Raw genomic sequence first — 19,286 nt, 5'->3', positions numbered from 1 at the left:
TGTATATGGATGTTGTAACAGCTGTGCATGATTTTGCATTTCATGGTAATATTTCTGTGTTAGAAAACATAGTGAAGGCAGACTACCTAGTCCTGATTGTATATATATACATAGGTAAACATTTTATGTTTTTGCTAATGTGCTTCTGTTAATAAATTACTTAAAGATGTGTATCATGCTCTTTATACAAATGCAGGAAGAGACACAATCTTTGTCTCAGAGAGACATCTTTTATTTATTTTTACTCTGGGGAAGATTTCTAGAGGGTTTACAGTAAAGTTTTCCCTCCTTGCAAATGGAAACTGTCAATTTAATTTTTTTCTGAATTTTAGGAACAGTTATTCAAAAACTGACCAAACAAGTTGGAGAGAGTCTTTCTAACCATGGAAGTAAGAACAAACCAGCTGGAGGAATTAATGTTGCACAGGCATTTACTAAGAAAGAAGGAGTGAAAGAACTAAAGGTATTGCTTTTAATATGCAGCATTATTACATTCAGTAATTGAACTATATGTATGTTGAATTTTTTTTCACACTGAAATCATCTTGATGCAACAAAGAACTTAATTCTCCAAGACAGCTTTGGAATTACAGCCAAGTAGTCTTTTTGGGTACACCTGCACTGCTGCATAGAGAGGATGATAGCAAGGGACCAGTGGCAAGTTATTTCATCCACACTGCTTTTTTGGCTTATACCTTGATCTGTTTGGATCACTACAGGTCAAAGTTTGGCCATGGTATCAATTTTATCTTCTATTCCAGCAGCATAGAGAGTCCTTCTTTACTTGTTTTCCTAGTGTCTTGTTTGGAGGAAAAAAGGAATTTGCTTATCTAACATTTAAAAACATTATTTCAAGAGCTTTATCTGATATGGGTCTCTTAAATACGTTTTAATGAGAGGACAAATTCCATTGGTCTTTGTTCTGCATCAATCCGCAATCACTAACTGCTTTAGAGTGCATCAGATCTGTTGCTGTCCATTGAGCATGGCCTGTGTTCACCAGCAGAATTCTAACACAATGGATTCTTTACTCCTCAGGCTCCTAAGGTCCTGGTCTTCTCCTCGGTTTAGAGTTCTGTAATTGGTAAACCATTTTGCTGCAATTTGGGGTCTTTGTCTGAACAGTTTTTAAAAGGAACAAAAGTTACTCCAAATGAGAAGTCAACAGCAGATAGTGATTTTATTTCAGTTTGAGTAGTTGTTACTAGATTGAAGTAGACAGACAGGTACCAGTTCTAGCATTCAGTACAACATTTTTTCACTAAATTAGCAACTAATAATTACTGAGAATCCTGTTATCCATAATAAAACTGTTACCCTTGGGCTTCCTGATTGTGAGTTAAATCTGAAACTCATCACTCCCCCCAGAAACAGTGACACTTCTATTTCATTTTCCAGAAAGGAGTGATTGTCCTAATCAACTTCGGCCATGAGGATGGCATAATCACATTTAGCCTGTATCCTTGTAATTGCCATTGATTACACCTAAGTTGTTCATTGACTATGTGGGAGCTGCAAATTGCACCAGACAAAATTATCAATGCAGACATGACTATTACAGCGCAATTTTTTATCTAGCATTATTTCCAAATTCTTTGTAGTGTCAAATTTTTCAAGACCACAAAGTGTTCACAGTTAAATTGCCAGGATGATTTTGTAAGGATCTTTAGATGGTGAGCCATTGTGTTCAGGAATCTGGGCTTCAAGGGTAAAGACCCGTAGCAAAATAAATCTTAAAACGTATGTTTTTAAAATGCCATGGTTTTCACTGATAATCTCCCTTCCCACATCTCTCAAGCCCCTGAACCTTAAGGCAAGGATTGGAGGAATGAAAGCCCTCCTATTGTTGTAGAAGGATGAGTTTGAGATTCCCAGAGTCGCCTGAATTTATATAAATCCATGGGACTCGGTGAGATGCTTCCCAGGGTCCTAAGGAGATTGGTTGATATAGTTGCCAAGCCATTCTTCCATAATAATTGAAAAGCCATCACAGCTGAGTGTAGTCTCTGATTGAAAAAAGTCTCTAATTGAAAATAAATCTATTTTTTTTAAAGTAAGAAGGAGAACCCTGGGATTAACTACTGGCCTGTTAATCTTACTTCTGTGCCCAGAAAGATCATGGAACAGATCCTTCTGGACAGAAAATTAGACTATAATGAGAAGCCAGTAGGTGTTGATTAGATATTAGGAAGAAATTCTTTACTGTGAGGGTGCAGCTTCTTACTGTGAGGCACTGGAACAGGTTACCCAAAGAAACTGTGGATGCCCCATCCCTGGAAGTGTTTAAGGTCAGGTTGGAGGGGGCTTTGAGCAACCTGGTCTAGTGGAAAGTTTTCCTGGCTATCGTGGGGGAGTTCAACTGCATGATCTTTGAAATCTCTTCCAACCCACATCTTTCCCTCATTTTATGAAAAATATTGTTGCTATGATTCATTTAGAATACATTGTGTCCCTGATGTATCTTGTGTGGACACCATGAGTTCAGAATAAGCTTATGAAACCAGGGCAGGCACTGCTACTTTTTTTTCTGCAGTCTTTACAGAAGAACCATCTTGTATACTTTAGTAATTATATGCATATATTTATGCCCATATTTATATATTTAATGTAGATGTCTTTATATAAGTCTTTGAGTTAATAAAACTGTTTAGCAGTTTTGATCGGTGCCATGTATTTACACTTGGTCAAAACTGAATTCTGTTTGAAGTTGACATGTTTATCTCTATTTTTTACTTTAACAATCATTTGGGACTTCTTGAATGTTCAAGGAAACTCTTCCTCCAGCATTTCTCAATATGTGACTGACTTTCCCATTACCACACCCTCCAAATGCAGATCATTTGAAACAGTGCAATAATGAATTCTGGTATGTTAATAATACAGCACACTGAGCAGATCTGTCAGTTTTTGAAAAACAGTTTGCAATGTTAAAATGGAGTTATGTTGCAAGATAAGCAGTACTGCAGTCTCTTACCCACTTTCGAGACACACAGCATGTTCATATTTGTTGATTTTTCTCTAGCGTATACATACCTTACATTGCTTTCTAATCGCATCTGAACCTTCCTTCTGTGCAATGGAAGCACCATCTAGATCCTTACTGTAACACTGAAGACTCCAGTGAAATAAGGTTTTACCTTTGGGAGAAAACATTGTTTGCTTTCCACAGTTAAGCTCTCTAAAAACAACTCAAATCCATCAAACCACATTTGACTGAAAAATGGGGAAATTCTGTAGTTCTTCTTGCTAAAGCTGAATGAAGATATTTAGTTCTCAGGCAGATGAGGTAAGAGGACCATGGACTTGTTGCCTTCAGGTTCATCTGTCTGAATTGACTCTCATTTTGTTAACTTAGTATACAAATCCACCACTTAATTAAAATATGTTTGTACATGCTGACACTCAGTCTTGAGGGGAATGTATATTTAAAGTTTGAGCATCATGCAGTTTTTAAAATGTTCATTATTTAATTTTATCTTTAAATAAATTTGGTTTAAATTGAAAAGGCCTTTACTGCAATATTTTTTCCTAGTTTGACTATAGAATGCTTGTAAACTGCCACCTTGCGTGTCATATCTTTATTTTCATGTAAGTAATCTACATTCTAATGCTTAAGTGACTTTCATCTCACTGGAATATCCCAGAAAAAATAATTCTATTTTAAGGCTGGCATATAATACCTGAAAACAGAGGTTTATGCCAGATACAGAACTGGCAGAACTTGAAATGTTTGCAGTTCCTGACTTTAAAAAAAACCCAAACAACAAACCTCATTTAGTTTTGGAATAAAAACAGTGAATTTTTTCTTGTCCCTTTTAGCTCGCAGAAGCTGATGAAGATGATTGGGATATTTCATCAGTAGAAGAAGACATGTTATTGATGAAAGAGAACAGAGGTCAGAAGGCAATGACTGTTCAGAAAAACGAGGCCAGTGCTGCATCTGTGGTACATGCATGGGGCCTTCCCAAGAAGAGTGCACCAAAGGAGGAAGGTAATGTATTCATAAGGGACTGACCCACCTAGAGGAGGGTTAAGTACAGTGTATTACAAATTGTAATTCAATAGATGGTGTTTTGTAAGAAAAGAACAAGAAAACCTTTGTGTTTGGTTTCTTGCTATATAAATATCATGTTTTTATTATACTTAGTGGTACATAAACCACACAAACACATAAATACACAGAGATACCAACTTAAATTTGAGATTTTAAACCATAATATTATTGGACTTCAACATCATCTTAAAAATTAATCATCTGAGGTATTTTTTCTTTCCAAATTTAAGGGAGAAGGGAACTCCCTTTTTCTTGAGCATAATAACATTTCAGGTTTGTTCAAGGTATCTAACTGATTTACCAGGCTGAGATAAATATTTGAACTAGTGCTAAAGCAAAAGCCTCAATCTTTCATAGAATTTATATAGTAGTTTCTAACCTTAACATTTCAATATATGTAAAGGTTGAAGCTGTGTCAGTTACATAAGGATACTTCTGGTTATTTTTGAAGGGAAAGTAAGGTTGGCACTGACTGCTTGTCCTGTGCTTTATCTTCTGTGAGAGAAACAATCTACATGTTATCAACACTTGTCATTTGCTTACTGGTTGCAATTTGAGGCTTCCTGAAGTCCAAAGGTGTTTGCTCACATAGCATGTAATTTTATTTTATAGACAATGCAAAGCAAAAAAATCTCCAAAAGAGTATTAATAACTGTTAATTGTTCTGTCTGTTTGTTTTAAAAGGCCTTCATGAAGCTGATAATACAAGCACGTTAAAAAGCAGCTTAGTCACTGTAACAGACTGGAGTGATTCTTCAGACATATAATTGTTCCATTCCTGATTGATTGGAGGTCCTGCTTTCGGGTTCTGCTGGGGTTCAAAATGCAGGTGATGAAAACATCAAGTGTTTCCCAGTAACTTCTCTCATTGGTCCTGTAATAACAAGGAATACTGTTTACGGAGCTCTTGTGTCTTTCAATCTGACTCTGAAAAAGGATATTGAAATATGCATTACTGACCATGTCTATTTGGAAACAAAGTAATTCTTCTTTCTTTTTGTGACAGTTTAACCCCAGCCAAGCCCCATGCAAACACTCACTCCCTCACCTGTGGAACTGGGGAGAGACTTGAAAGAGTAAAAGTGAGAAAACTCGTGGGTTGAGATCAAGGCAGTTTGATAGGAAAAGCAAAAGCCACACACACAAGCAAAGCAAAACAAGGAATTAATTCACTGCTGACATGGGCAGACAGGTGTTCAGCCATACCAGGAGAACAGGGCCCCATCACATGTAATGGTGGTTTGGGAAGACAAATGCCATCACTTCAAATGTCTTCCTCTTCCTCCCTTTTCCCCTGCTGTATATACTGTGCATGATGTCACATGGTCTGGAATATGCCTTTGGTCAGTTTGAGTCACCTGTCCCACCTGTGTCCCCTCCAAACCTCCTGTGCACCCCCAGTCCTCACTGATGTGGTGGTATGAAAAACAGAAAAGGCTCTGTGCAAGCCCTGCTCAGCAATACCAAAAACATCTCTGTTACCAACTCTGTGTCTAGCACAAATCCAAGACACAGCCCCATACCAGCCACAGTGAAGACAATTACCTCTACCCCAGCCAAAATCTGCACACTCATGAGTTCAGTGGTGAAAGTCTCTTTCATTTCTCTGAGGTGAAGATTTTGCCTCTAATGTTTACATTAAAGATTGAAACTGGTCTTGCAAGAAAGCCTGTTAACCAATGAACAGAATATACTGCAGAGTATTACTTTATACAATCTTTAATGCATATTTTTTATATTTTATCATGAACTTTATATAAAATTGTCAACATTTTAAAGAAAATATGTCCATGTATTAAACTATTAAGTTTCTACCATGGTTTACAATAAACACTAAATGAAAAGAAAAAAGCCTCAGCTCTAAAACTAATCATCATTAAATGCCTCCTATATGGGGAAGTTGATTTGTTGTGGGGTTTTTTGTACTGGAGTTCAGTAATTGTTAGCATAAAAGGACAACAACTGGAAAAAAATTACAATGTCAAGCCACAGTAAGGAAAGCACTAACCTGCCATGGCAGAAGTACTTGACATTTCTGCTTTGTCCATATTGGCTGCCTTCTTTAAAAAAAACATGGTAGTGTTTCTACTTAAATGAAGTACAAAAATAACATGAAACAAAAAGAACCTTGACTTTGTAGTTGTAATGTAATTTAGATAATATCAGATACAAAACCTTTTCTATACTGTGCCATTATTAAATAGGACTGTTCATTTTTTATATTTACACTGTTGTCCCAAAATAACCAACTTTTATTGAAATTCCACAGGTCCATCAGTTCAAACTTCACAAAAAACCTGAGTTTGGGTCTGATTTTAGGGACTCAATCTAGAAAGCATTTTGTGGTTATTTGTAATCTCTGTTCTCATTTACTGACTTGTACAAATACCCCCTCAAAAGTCATCACATTTCCATGGACAGACAAAGAAAAAGCACTAGCTGAATTTTTGAACTGCAATATGCCAATACAGCATGTGTGATGCCATTCCCATAAGCAGCTGACATGACAAACTGAATTAGTAAATACCTCGTTTATTTTTTTTCAAGAATGCAACATCAGCTCATGATTTCCAGGTATAAACTTTACAATACCAACATCAATCTTAAAATATTATATAATAAAATTTACATCAATATGTAAAAAGCTGCAAGTTAATATTTTTAAAAGTCATTGTCTTAATGGTAAGTACATAGGGGGAATCACTCTGAATGAAACGTACAAAATCACGTTTAAAAACGCTTTGAGTCTTCCAACAGTGCAACTAAACGTAGGCGTTCTTGTCAAAGTGCTTGGGTGGGCTTTTGTCAGGGACGCTGTTGTGCACCTTTGTACGAGAAGACATCACAGATGTGGCTCCATTATAGGCATACCCCCTCCTGAAGGGAAAAAAACAACCATTTACAGCTCTTCCCACAGACAGGTGGCATCTCTGCATCCAGACATTCTAGTAATAAAGCCAGAAGAAATGTATGGGAATGGACCTACAAATTTCAGGGGAGGTGGCACATTCCTACTCTGCGTGGTCCCATTCTAGTTAAACATTGCCACTCCAGCTATCTCTTTGCATCTGTCTTTACACTTTCCTGTAACACATATCCCTCCTTCACAGCTAAGTAAATTGAGGCCTAATGATGAAAAGATTTAAATTGTGGCAGATCCTAGGTGAATAGTTATTCTCTACAGCTGTTCTTCTTTGTTATCATCCATCTTCAGCTGCTGGGGGTCCCACTGCCACCACCTCTAGCTCTGATGATTTGAGATCAAAGAAACTTGTCTATTCATGCCTGTAAAGCCACCTGACCACTTTTCCTACATCAGTGAATGCACTGTTTTGCAGCTGTAGTAAATTTATGAAACATATATATATAGATATGTATCACAAGTATTTGTTCTGAGCCAATAGCTTTTCTTTAATGGTGGACAAAGCATTATCCTTACATCCCCTTATTTTCTTTTATCCACACAATCTTTTTCAGAATCTCATTACAACGTGTTTTGAAACAGTAATCAAACTGCATACATATAGCAGGTAAAAATACAGAGGTTTTGATTTCTTTCAATAAGTAAAACTTGTGTTTTACCTTGCAGAATTACTGTTTTCAGCTATTGAGAAGCAGAATATAATGCCACCAATTATGCAGAGTGATGCTCCAGCCCATCCAATGAACAAAGCTGCTCCTAATTCATACCTACAAGAAGTAAATAAATGTATTTAACAGAAGAGAACATGGATTTAAAAGGGTTATTTCTAGAATAAAATAACTAAATACTATATTTTTCTTGAATAACTTTCCATTGACACATACATTCTTTACCACAAAATCAGCAGCTCTGCCATTCACCAATGTTCTTTTCAGCTGGGCAATGCTTCTCTCCCTGCTCAGCTGGGTTAGGCTTAGGGGAAGGCCTGGTCTTTGTGCATCTCCTCCTGGATTGCTTTGCTGTGGGGTTATGTCATTCTGTGGCCCGTTTACAGCACCAGCTCCTCCATTTCAATTTTGTTCCTGTTGGCTCCCAAACCAAACTGGACTGGGGCTTTTGCTGGGCCAGAGACTACAAATTCTGCCTACAACTCTCCTTAAGTTTCCCCTCTGGCTCTCAGGATGTGTCTGCTTCCATCCCTCATCATCCACACACCAGCCTGCTTAAAACATGAGGGTTTGTACATCTGCATAATATACATATGGAATACACATGCAATGTATATGTATGCAATGTATGCATATACATACACAGGTGTGTCTGGTATAAGCATTTGCACACACAGGTGCATGTTCCAGCATCTTCTTCTCTAGTCCCTGTGGCTGGATTCTGTCTGGAAGAAACTGCTCCCCAGTACCTCCATGGGCAGAGTTCTCAGTCACCAGCAATGGTTCCCTCTGCTGCCTCAGCCAGCCACAAACTGTTTGCTGCCAGGAACTGCTCCCTTTGTCTCTGAGAGGAGACAGTGGTGCTTTAGGAGCATTATGCCACTAAGTCCATGTTTCTAAAGCAACAGTAGTAAATGAAGGGAAAGAAGGGCATTGGGAAGAGATTATTTTCTTTCCCCTCAGTGCTGAAGCTTCAAGACAAGCAGCAAACCATGGATGCTCCTTGTCTGCTCCATTCCGCAGCTCTCTGCCTGAGTACCACTCTAAAAGCATGTTAAGGATGACCTGCATTAGGCTGCAGCCCAACAGTCTCCAGAGTCTCCTATTCCTCACCTTTAGAAAACACTTGTGTGTCTCTTGCTCTTTCTCTGCTGCAGTTTCCTGTTAAGGAGACATTTATCTTCTCCAGACTTCTGGGATCCTGCATGGAAACACAGGCCCCTGTCCCCCATCCAGCCACAGTTACCAACCAGGAGTCTGTGCTGTTCAAGCAGATGCTACTAAATTGATTTGTTGTAAACTGTGGTGAGGCAGCCAAATAAAAGCCCCTGCTTGACAGCCTGCCTGTGCAACTGCAACACTGCGTAGCTGCACTTCTCAGCTAGTTGTGAACATTTCCATGTGCCCAGGCCCTAATTCCACATTACCACAATATCTATCTGAAAATACCTGTCAGCTGTTCTGAAAAACTTGTATCTTTACAAAAGGGCACTGGAGAAACACTCAAAAAGAATCCAGTGAGGTGTTAGAAGACTCCAGATCATAAATAATCACTGGACCAGGAGGGACATGCAAAATCTGTGAAGTGCACATGAGGATCAGGTGCACGGACTGTGAGGGGATAAAGACCCAGGGATTTCTTTGTTCAGACTCCCTCTCTGGAGACCCCAAGCTCAAGCTGAAATAAACTAAGTCTGCCTCAGAACCATTCCTCAACACCAGCATGGAGCTTACAGACCTAGCCCCCAATTTTAACTGCTGGGAACCATAGCTCCTTCCACCCTGGAAAACTCTCCCTTTTCATTTCAAAATCTGTCAAACCTGTAAAGTTTGAATTCTACTTATGCTCACATTTCCAACCACCTTGCTACAGTTTTCACATGACTCAAGGAGATTTGTGTCTCTCTGAGAACAGGGGGTTCCTGATTAGAAACAGAAATCTACATCAGAGCTCATCACCTAAGATCCCATCATATTCAACATGCAAGAAATACACACAAAGTGCACTTCTAGAACACTTCCAAGGCACCTCTTTCATTGACCTGTAAAAGCAGATCAGAAGGACTAGCTCAGATGTGAGGTAAGCTCCCTCATGGGTATCCCTTCATCTCTCCAGGACTGCCAGAGCACACCTAAGGTGCAAGGACCAGGATGAGGCTCCCCACAGAAGTCAATGCAGATCACCACACTGCTGGAGAACAGAGCTGGACCAAGATCCAGGATGGCTGTTGCAGTAAAAACTCATTTGCCAAGACCATTTGCCCAGACAGTGGGAAACACAGGTTTCCATGGTTTTATCTAACAAACGAAATGGTTGACCAGAGGCTGAGGGATTTAAGGGGACCAAGCACTATCTTCCCTTCCTGAAACTCTTCAATTGTACAGAAAAGAAATCATGACTATATTTGATAGAATTGGGTAGAAAATGGGTACCTGAGTGTTACCTACTAGCTGGGACAGAAGACATGGAGTTCAGCCTTTGTAGTTGGGATTATTTGACCTTTTGAAGCAACACTTGTTACTACACCATGATTAAACAGATTAAACAGTATGGCCCTGCTTGGGGGACTGCCACACCACCAGGTTAATGAGTTGCAGAGCTGTCCTGATAGGTCTTTCTTCCACATCTTCAAACAGAAAGAACAACCTTTCTGATTTATACTGGCACTTAGGAGGAAAACTCAAGCTTTTCAATTGCATGTCAATGCCTATATGGGAAGTTAGATAATTTAAATTAAGAACAGCAAAGAAGGCTGGAGGGAAATCCTGATGGTTGACACAAGGTGCTGAATATCTTGTGTCATTTGTTTCCCACTAACAGTATCTCAAGCCTGTTTTTGACACTGCCAGAGAGGAATGTGCAGTAAAAGGCAAAAGGTTGAAACCTTCTCTCAGTGAAGAGACAATTCCAAATTTCCACAATATACCTGCAAACATTTTAAATGTGCCTGCAATGCATAACAAAGTAAGGGTTTGGAGATGGCAACAAAATGGAAATTTTGCATCAGTTGAGAGAGGAAGGAGCTGAATGCCACCATTAGCTCAGTCTGATGCAAGGTCATTGCATGAACTACGTGCATTGTGCACAACTCAAATTAAAATTGCAGGATTTCCTCTCTGCCTTTATCTTTGCAATCATGATTATGTCTGCCTGCAGCTGAGCTATGCTGGTTGTCCCACAAAAAAAAGGTAATTTCTGGAGAGGATGTTTTACTATCATCATTTCAAAATTTAAACTGGATTTCTCATTCCTACACAGTAAAATTCCACCGTAACGTCTGCCTGCTCTTTTGCAGCAGACAAGGGTAGGAATACAGTGTAGGAAAAGGACTTCTGGCAGCAATCATGGTATTTTTCACTAAGAACAGTAAGCCTGATGAATAATCAACTTCTGTCTATATAGCCAGGCTCCATTTTCTTCAAAGAACCTCACATCCTCCTTTCTTTTGGTGGCCTTTCAAGCCTGTCTTCTCTACATCAAATAAACAGAAACTATAGGGGAATTATGGAGAAAACTAATACAAGACTACTAATACAAAACTAATACTGTTTCAGGAAAAGCAGTGTCAACCCTACTGCAAATGTAGATCCCTTTAGTGTTATTTATTCAGACTATTTTCTTTCTGTCAAAGTGAAACATAAAGGTTCAGGGTTCCTTACTGATCCCTTACTTGGGTCCCAGGGAAATGTACACCTGATGTTTGGCATATTCTGGAATCACTGCCAAGAAAACTTTAAAATCCTTGCCTTAAAAAAAAGAGTTTAATCGTGTATTAAGGCAAAACATGAAAGTCTCTGATGGTATAATTTACAGCCAACATTTTCAGACCTGGTAGTTAAGAATGTCAATCCAAAATCCAAGTGTTGGTTTGTGGATTGCTGCTTTTGCAGGTCCTGAGAATTTGCACAGCTTTAAAGGAAGTCTTCAGGGATGCTCATTATCTCTGGTGTGGATCCCAAAATTCTATAAATACTCTCTTAAATTTAATTACAGGTATAGGCAAAGTATTTATGTTAATGCTTAAAAGATCGTGGGTTTTGATAAGGTTTATGATCCAAATTTCAGTCACCTGGGTTTGAAAGTCTGCCAGCAAAATTCCACCAAGCCTGCAGGAACCTCTCCTCAAGAGGAATCGGAATCAAGATTGCGCGGTGCTCGACACCTTTATCAAAGCCACTTTCTAGCAAAGGCTCCAGGAAATACTTTTCTCCCTTCCCTATCAAATGATGCACCTAATGAACCCCTGTGTCTTGTGCAATCCTTTTGCTGCACCTCTGGCATCCCGGCAGGCTCCATTCCCAATTAACCCAGCTGCCCTGCCAGCCTGTGGTAGAGCTGGGCACATGGATTGCAGAGCCATCACTGTGCAGCAAAGTGTTTGCTTGTTGAATTTCAGCACCTGGTTGCTCCAGTTAGAAATTGTGGTTAAATAAAACTGCAGCCCACTCTCCTCCTCTGCCCACGGGGAGAAGCAGCTGCTCTCTGTCTAAACAGGCTGTGGTGTGCAGTAGAAAACCTAAGGAATACTTGTTTGAAAGATTTATGGGTATAGGAAAGTACTTACTTTTGTGCAACAAAAGAAGGGTCAAAGAACTCAGACGTAATCCTGTTTGCATACAGGGAACAACTAGTCATAGAGCACAACCCTGAAAAGCATAAGACAAACCATTCAGTGGAGCTGGCAGCAGAGCTTTGGGCCTGGCCCTGAAGTCAACGAAGTCATGGAGGATTGTGCACGGGTTTCTGCAGAAAAGAAGCGGCTCTGGTATGACTTCAAATATGCAAACTGATAAAAATAAAGTATATTTACCAGAGAGTATGAAAATCAGTCCAGATAAACAAGCTATTTTTGCTTTAGTCTGATCAGAGCCTCCGACTTTTGTACATTTCATCCCAACCAGTCCAAAAACGGCACCGAAGAAGCCCAGGCAGACAGCGGAGATCATCAATCCTCTGCAGGCCTGGATGTAACCTGTGAGAGAAAGAGCAAGGCTAATGTGAGAACTGGGACCATGACAAGTTTTGCTGTAGTTTCCCTCCCTCTGTGCAGCATCAGGCACTCACTATTGCAAATGGACTCAGACTTTGGTTGGAACAGTATCACTTTACCACTGAGTGCGTTCCTCCAGGTGATGTGTGCCCTTCACAGGGCATCATGACCCGTGCCCAGCTCATAAGAATCATACTGTGGCACTCAGGGCTCCAAAAGATTATCCCATGGCACTGAGTATAGCATCTGCAGAGGATATACCCATGAGGTTTAGAAGAGCAACTCCACATGGTCTGATCAGGTCACAAGTTGCAGAGCCACCCTTTGAGTGCAGTGTGCTCAAAGCAAGTCTTACACCAGTCTAGTTGTGTTGCAGGTGCAATATGGCTGGCAGTGAGGCTGGCAGCAGTGACCCTGGTTGGGGTCCTGGGCCTTCCTCAGCCTGCCTGGATGTGCCACTGCTTTGATTTGGATCTGCCCAGAAGGGCCTCATTCTGCAAGGAAGTCAGCCACACACTCAGCTCCATGGACAGCAGCAGTCCCTTGAGATAAAGCAAATCACTGCCGTATTTAAACCTGGACAAACAGCTTGCACCTGGCTTCAGCCACAAACAGTTTGGCTGTGCTGCCTGAGACTGCTCCCAGAGGGACCTCCCAGGCCAGGACCCTTCAAGGGGACAATGGGCTGCTTGGCCTCTTCTCCCTTCCGAGAATATCTTGTAATTGAAGGACTGTGATAATCTCATATCGCTGCTTACGGGGTGGAACGCTGCAATCTTGCACAGCTGAATAACCGTCACAAGATGTTTTTCTTCATAACCTGTTGTTACATCTCATTTAAAATGAAAATGAACTCCCACTATTAGGGCATTCATTCTTTTTGCTTTGATCTCCAGTGGCTGGAAATGTTGAGAGCGAAACCACATTGTCATTGCCTATTACACCAAATTTTATGTAATAATAAATAAACAAAAAACCCCCACCAAACCCTGCATAAACGTTTTAATATGTAAGAAAGCAATATACTACAGCAGGAACTGAAGGACATTTGATGAAAACAGAAGACAGCAGATTCAAAACAAAGGTATGCTTGTTTGTAAAATGAAGCTGTGGAATTCCTTTCTACAGGATGTGTGGACCCTAAGGGTTTACTGAGACTCAGAAAGAGACTGGATATGTTCCTGATAGAGAAGTCTGTGTCTGGCTGGCAGAGCTTTGGATGCAGATGGCTGCCACAGACACCTGGCCACCTTCTGCTATCCTCAGTGCTACCTCCTTTAGCCACTGCCGAAGGTATATCAGCTCTAGGATGACCGCCCCGTGCTTGAACAATGTTTTAAATCCCTCACTGATTCACAGCTTTGAGCACCAAAGCAATTTGTAGCGCATAACACCCCATTTTAGCAGGCCTGCTGAGCCTGGGAACTGTGCTGCCCAACTGTGAACACAACCTACTAGCATTTATCTACCTCTGCTGGCACACAGATAGAGTTCTTTCATTTGCAACTGTAAGGCTTCTGTAGCCCACCTGCTCAAGAAAGACACAGTCAGTGACATAAGTGTGACTGTCACACGGCTCACATGTTGGAATGTAAGAGAGAGAGTGATTTGTGCAAGACTCAGGTTTGAAGACAGCAGCCTTGCTTTGTTAATTTTTGCTATAGGCATGGAAAACTTGGCTTTTGCTGCTTTAGATGGTTGTGTAATGTATTTCTTGTAGCAGACAGGTAAAGCACGAGATGAAGAGTGGAAAGGAAGCTATTATTTCTGACAGGTCCAATTTATTGACAGTGTTAGTTAGCTAATTGACACATTAAAGTGCTGAACCATGAACATGTTTACCCGGAGGTCCTCTAAACTTTTATTTATGTCTGAACCTCCTAGGAAAACCAGTAAATAATCACCCCAACTAAAATATCCAACATTTGCTAGTAACCACAGGACTGAAATTCAGTTTTTCCTGAAGGTCAATACACAGTTTTAAAATAGGTAGAGGGTAGTGAGACAGCAAGAAATAATTAACTCACTCACTCAGAAATCATTTTCAATTATAAACAGCATGAGCTGGAGGACTGCTCAGTTCTGCTGAATGAATAACCTTTCTCACTAAATAATTCACCAAATTGGGCAGGCCAGCTATAGTAGGGCTTGTTTCAGTTCACCAGAGCAATCAGCCAACTGGCACACATTTTAAACCAAAATACAGGGGAAAAAATCCCAATTTACACAGTACACCAGTACTGTGGAAAAGCAGAAGGGTCTAGTAGTCAGTCCCACGAGGTGGACTGGAGCATTAGGAAGCATGAAGGGTTGAAATCAACATTTTCACCAAATCAAATCTCCTATTGCTTAGATCCTAGATTCAAACACTGTATAACATTTGGCTGTAAGAGGAAATAAACCTCTTTTTTCTTTCAAGAAAGCAAGATTATATTGGGCACCAAGACTTATAGGGCTTATTCAGATTGAAGAAGAAAGGATCTGGGGAGACCTTACAGCAGCCTTCCAGAACCTAAAGTGGGCCTACAGGAAAGGCCCACTGGAGAAGGACTTTTTACAAGAGTGTGTAGGAGACAGGACAAGGAGAAATGCCTTTAAATTGAAAAAGAGCAGATTTAGGTTAGATATTCAGAAGATATTAGATATTAGGAAGAATTTCTTTACTGTGAGGATGGTGAGACACTGGAACAGGTTACCCAGAGAAGCTGTGGATGCCCCTTCCTTGGAAGTGTTGAAGTTTGAATGCAGCTTTGAGCAACCTTTACTAGTAGGAGGTGTCCCTGCCCATGGTAGGCAGGTTGGAACTAAATGGTTTTTAATGTCCCTTCCAACCCAAAACATTCTGTGATTCTATGATGATGAAGAGGCATGCAAAAGGGAGCTGTCTATTTTTTCACAGTCCTCCACTCAAGACTAAGAGCTGTCCTTTTCCAAATGTTTATTTTCTGTATTTGCACCAGCTCCTGCAGGAAACTTGTCATGTACATACCAACCACCCAAATGAAGCTCCCAAGCAGCAAAAAGCCATGTGTTTTAAACAGACAAGCAGACAAACATGCATTGCTCATAAAGTCATGTTTAGCAGCATTCCAAGAGAAACCTATTTCAAGGTGGGTTGGGTTTTTTTTTTGTTTGGGCTTTTTTTTTTTTTTTTTGTTTCAAACAAATGTGTTTTGTCTTGCATTGAAATTAATCTTGTTAGAGCTTCATCTTTCTTGCCTCGCTGCTCTCACACTTGCCTCATGCTTACAAAGACTTAGAAGGCATTCATGTACTCATATCATATGACACTATGGAAAAAAAAATATATGCGAAGTTCTGGGGATTGCCACTTTCACAATAAATGCCTCTGGTGGCATTTTGCAGTCTACATCACGTGAAGAGGTAGCCTTACAGATACAGCACAGATTCCTTCCAAAAGTACACACCCATTGCTTTTGTATGTCTTTCTAAGCTCTAATACCCTCTTTTAGCTCATAACTGAATTTTTGTTCAGCTCTGTTCTTGCAAAAGGTCATCAGATCCACTGTAGGAAACATGGAAACTGATATGTCCTCTTATGGGGGAGGTGGTTTCATCAGTAAATTTCCACCTATGACCAGTGGCACAAAAAGTAAACCCAAAATGACTTTAAGCCCCACAGACAGGAAGAACATTTTTGCTTGCATAAAGAATGTAGGGCTCAGCACTTAATGAGGGCTGGCCAAATTGGTTTCTTCTGTAGGAATGCATAAAGGTGGAAGGGGACCACAAGCAATTTTCTCTGGAAGCCACTTGTGTGGAGTGATGGCCTGAAAGCCATGAGGGCAGCCCTGCTGCTGTGCCATCTCACAGCAAGCTGGGCAGGACAGTCCAAACCCACTCCGTGATAGAAACCAAAACAAGGGTGAAGAGGAACCATCTCCTGAGCACCCCTGACCTGAACTATGACACTGCTTCTGAAGAAGGAAGGACTTCTCCTGCACTCCACAGAACTCCAGCAACAGACATAGAATCACAGAGTCATCGAGGTTTGGGTAGGCAGGGAGCTCAGGGGTCATCTGGTTCCTACCCCCTGCCAAGGGCAGGACACCTCACATAGACCAGGTTCCTCAAAGCATGGTCACACCGATTTCTTTCCCCCTCATTTTGCCTCTGATCCCCTGGAAGACCTGAGCAGTCTTTTGGGATAAGAAGTTCAGCTTACTTAGAGGTTTCCAATTTGGTGAAAAAAAATATTTCTGTAGAAGAGGAACTGCTCTGAGAGGCAGATCCTCTCCATCTCTGTGATGGAGTGGAGTTGAGCCACATTTCCCTAGGACAGCCGAAATATTTTTAGGAATTTTCCAGTCATGCGCTACCATTTTGAGGAGAGCAACATATTGTCACTACATGTATCTTTACAGGGTTATTGTTTCAGCTCACAAACACTTCCCTGAGAACAGAAACCAGATCTACCCTGTTTGTGTACTCTGAGTCTCCCACCTGAGGATGGAGTCACGAAGTTCCCACATTCCCAGTCACAGGGAATGGGATCTACCTTGGCATGTAAGTCTGGGCAAAGGGGAGGAGGAGGGAAGGAAGAGCCTAGACAAGGGCTGAGGCAGACTTGTCTTCTTGTTGAGACACAAATTCTTTAAGCCACGAGTGACACACCGCAGCCCCGAATGCACTCCCCATGGGGGAAGGGTTAGGGTGAAGAGGGGACATACACACCCACAGTCAGCTGCTGACAGGCTCCCTGCAGAGCCTGAAACCACAGGGAAGGGAGTCTGGGCTAGGCTAGCTACTGAGAACACCCCTGACTGCAGGGGCTGCCCCTCTGACCCCACCCAGCTTGCCTGGTCTGTGCTGTGGCAGGGAGGGCGGCGGTACATCACTCTCCCTCCATTCATATTGTGCCTGGGCAACAGAATCTGTCCCCAAAGCATTTAAAGATGCTGTTGAGAAACACTAAAGCCAAGAACTTTCTACTACTGAAAAACAACCTGGCCAGAATGGTTGGGACAGGGCCTTTCCAGACGTGCATTTCAGATTCACTTCTGTCCAAAATGAGCTGATGGCTCCTTCACTGTGCACAAGGCACCTCACAAACTCATTCTTTGGCCAAGTGGAACGTGCTACCCAGCACTCAAGGTTTCAGTGCACAAGCATTTGGGAGAAAGGAGGGAAAAGATCTTGCTGTCAAGTGTTGTATTCTTCTTGAAAATTTAAATGCTCCAAATTCTTCATACTTTGTAACTATGCTCTTCTTACTTTAAAATCAGATTCACCCAGACCTACAAGAACGGCTAAACAATAGGTTCATGGGATCCAAAAGGTTCCGCACCAACGATCACTCCATGCCTGCCTGCACAGAGACCCCTGCTCCTTGCCCAGTCCTGGAAATTACACTCTCAGCTGCTACACTTGACCACAGAGTGACTGATGTCAGTGGAGGCCAGCCAGCACTCCTGTCCTTCGGAGGAACTGGCAAATTCCTCTGCTGCCACAGGGCTGGGTCAAAGTAAAGTCTGGGAACGGCCCTTCTGCCCCTGAGAGAAGCATCCTGCAGTGGTGCTTGAGGGTTGTCTGTGTTACGTCCTTTTGGTATCTCGGCCTCTTTCAGCCTTTTCTACATACAGAGGTTAAAGGTTTTCTGATATTGGTACTAACGTCATGTTCATATTAATCCCTGTTACAATTAGTATTAATCTCTGCTAGTGATTAGATTAACAGACCTTCCTTTCCTCTTAAACAGAGCTTTTACACCAAAATACCTGCTCAGACTCCAGTGCAAAGGGAATGTCTTGCCAGACTGTGAACAGTAGGCATGATCTTTTGTGAGTATCAAAGCCACTGGCACACTGCATATCGCATTAATTTATAACTATATAAACTTAGAAAAGGTGCCATAATCTTAGAAGCCTTTCCTCCCTTTCTTTACAGCCACTTCTGAAGCCATAAACCGATGTCAGACACACTTCTCCTGTTTCTACCAGCCATGATCAGTGTGGATTTATCAACTAAAAGTTTAGTTGTAAAGATTTCCTGCAGTGAACCAGTTTCCCAGTACAGCTTCCTTAAAGGGCAAAAATGTTTCCCCTTAATGAGGGAAGAAACGCAGCACCAACTCAATCTTTGGTTTCAAGCCCTATAGCAAAACTCTTAGGTTTGCTTCAAAATAACACTGCCCTAAAGCGGAGCAAAGCTATGCATCCCTTCTGCATACCTTTGCATCCCTGACTGCCCCGAGCTTTCACACTGTCATTTATCAATGAAGCAATTACATCTGAGTTAATAACCACTTAGCAAAACCAGCAGAGGAACATTAATTAAAACAAAACGACGCCAAGGCTTGTTCTTCTCCACCGACCGTTGCACGGCTGGCAAAACCATAAAAAAGAGGAATGTCACGACAGTCGGGAAATAAATCGTCAAGAAAAATCTGCCTGCATTCTTCTTGTGTCAAATCAACATAAACACACTCTTCTGATGGGGAAAAAAGGCAGGTAGTGACAGTACGAGAGGCCAAACCGGACAATTGGGCACTAAATATAATCTCAGCTAATGGGTTTTTGGGGGCAGAAAGAAGCCCGCTTGCACAGGTGTGCACAGGCAGCACGCTGCCACCTGCCTGGGGACACGGGGGCACCTGCCCACGACCCCGCGGGGGAGCCGCCTTCGTCCGG

At 41.3% G+C, this 19,286-nt stretch overlaps 2 protein-coding genes across 2 annotated transcripts in view; one reads left to right on the top strand and one right to left on the bottom strand.

The window, feature by feature from the left end:
• DZIP1 (DAZ interacting zinc finger protein 1) overlaps window positions 1-6,698 on the top strand; it is a 36,351-nt gene extending 29,653 nt beyond the window's left edge. Inside the window, exons 16-18 of the mRNA XM_031059557.1 lie at window positions 333-463; window positions 3,820-3,991; window positions 4,739-6,698. Of these exons, the coding sequence (XP_030915417.1) occupies window positions 333-463; window positions 3,820-3,991; window positions 4,739-4,821 (386 nt within the window). The 3' untranslated portion in view covers window positions 4,822-6,698. The remainder of the gene's footprint in view (window positions 1-332; window positions 464-3,819; window positions 3,992-4,738) is intronic.
• Window positions 6,571-19,286, bottom strand: part of CLDN10 (claudin 10) — a 57,547-nt gene continuing 44,831 nt past the window's right edge. The window contains exons 2-5 of the mRNA XM_005424114.2: window positions 12,457-12,618; window positions 12,211-12,292; window positions 7,637-7,744; window positions 6,571-6,931 (exon numbers count right to left, since the gene is read on the bottom strand). Of these exons, the coding sequence (XP_005424171.1) occupies window positions 6,817-6,931; window positions 7,637-7,744; window positions 12,211-12,292; window positions 12,457-12,618 (467 nt within the window). The 3' untranslated portion in view covers window positions 6,571-6,816. The remainder of the gene's footprint in view (window positions 6,932-7,636; window positions 7,745-12,210; window positions 12,293-12,456; window positions 12,619-19,286) is intronic.

Source organism: Geospiza fortis, unplaced genomic scaffold (genome assembly GCF_000277835.1).
Source record: "Geospiza fortis unplaced genomic scaffold, GeoFor_1.0 scaffold84, whole genome shotgun sequence".
In the NCBI taxonomy this organism is placed as follows: Eukaryota; Metazoa; Chordata; class Aves; order Passeriformes; family Thraupidae; genus Geospiza; species Geospiza fortis.
Note: the sequence above shows the minus strand (reverse complement) of the source record. Positions and strands in the feature narration are given on the sequence as shown.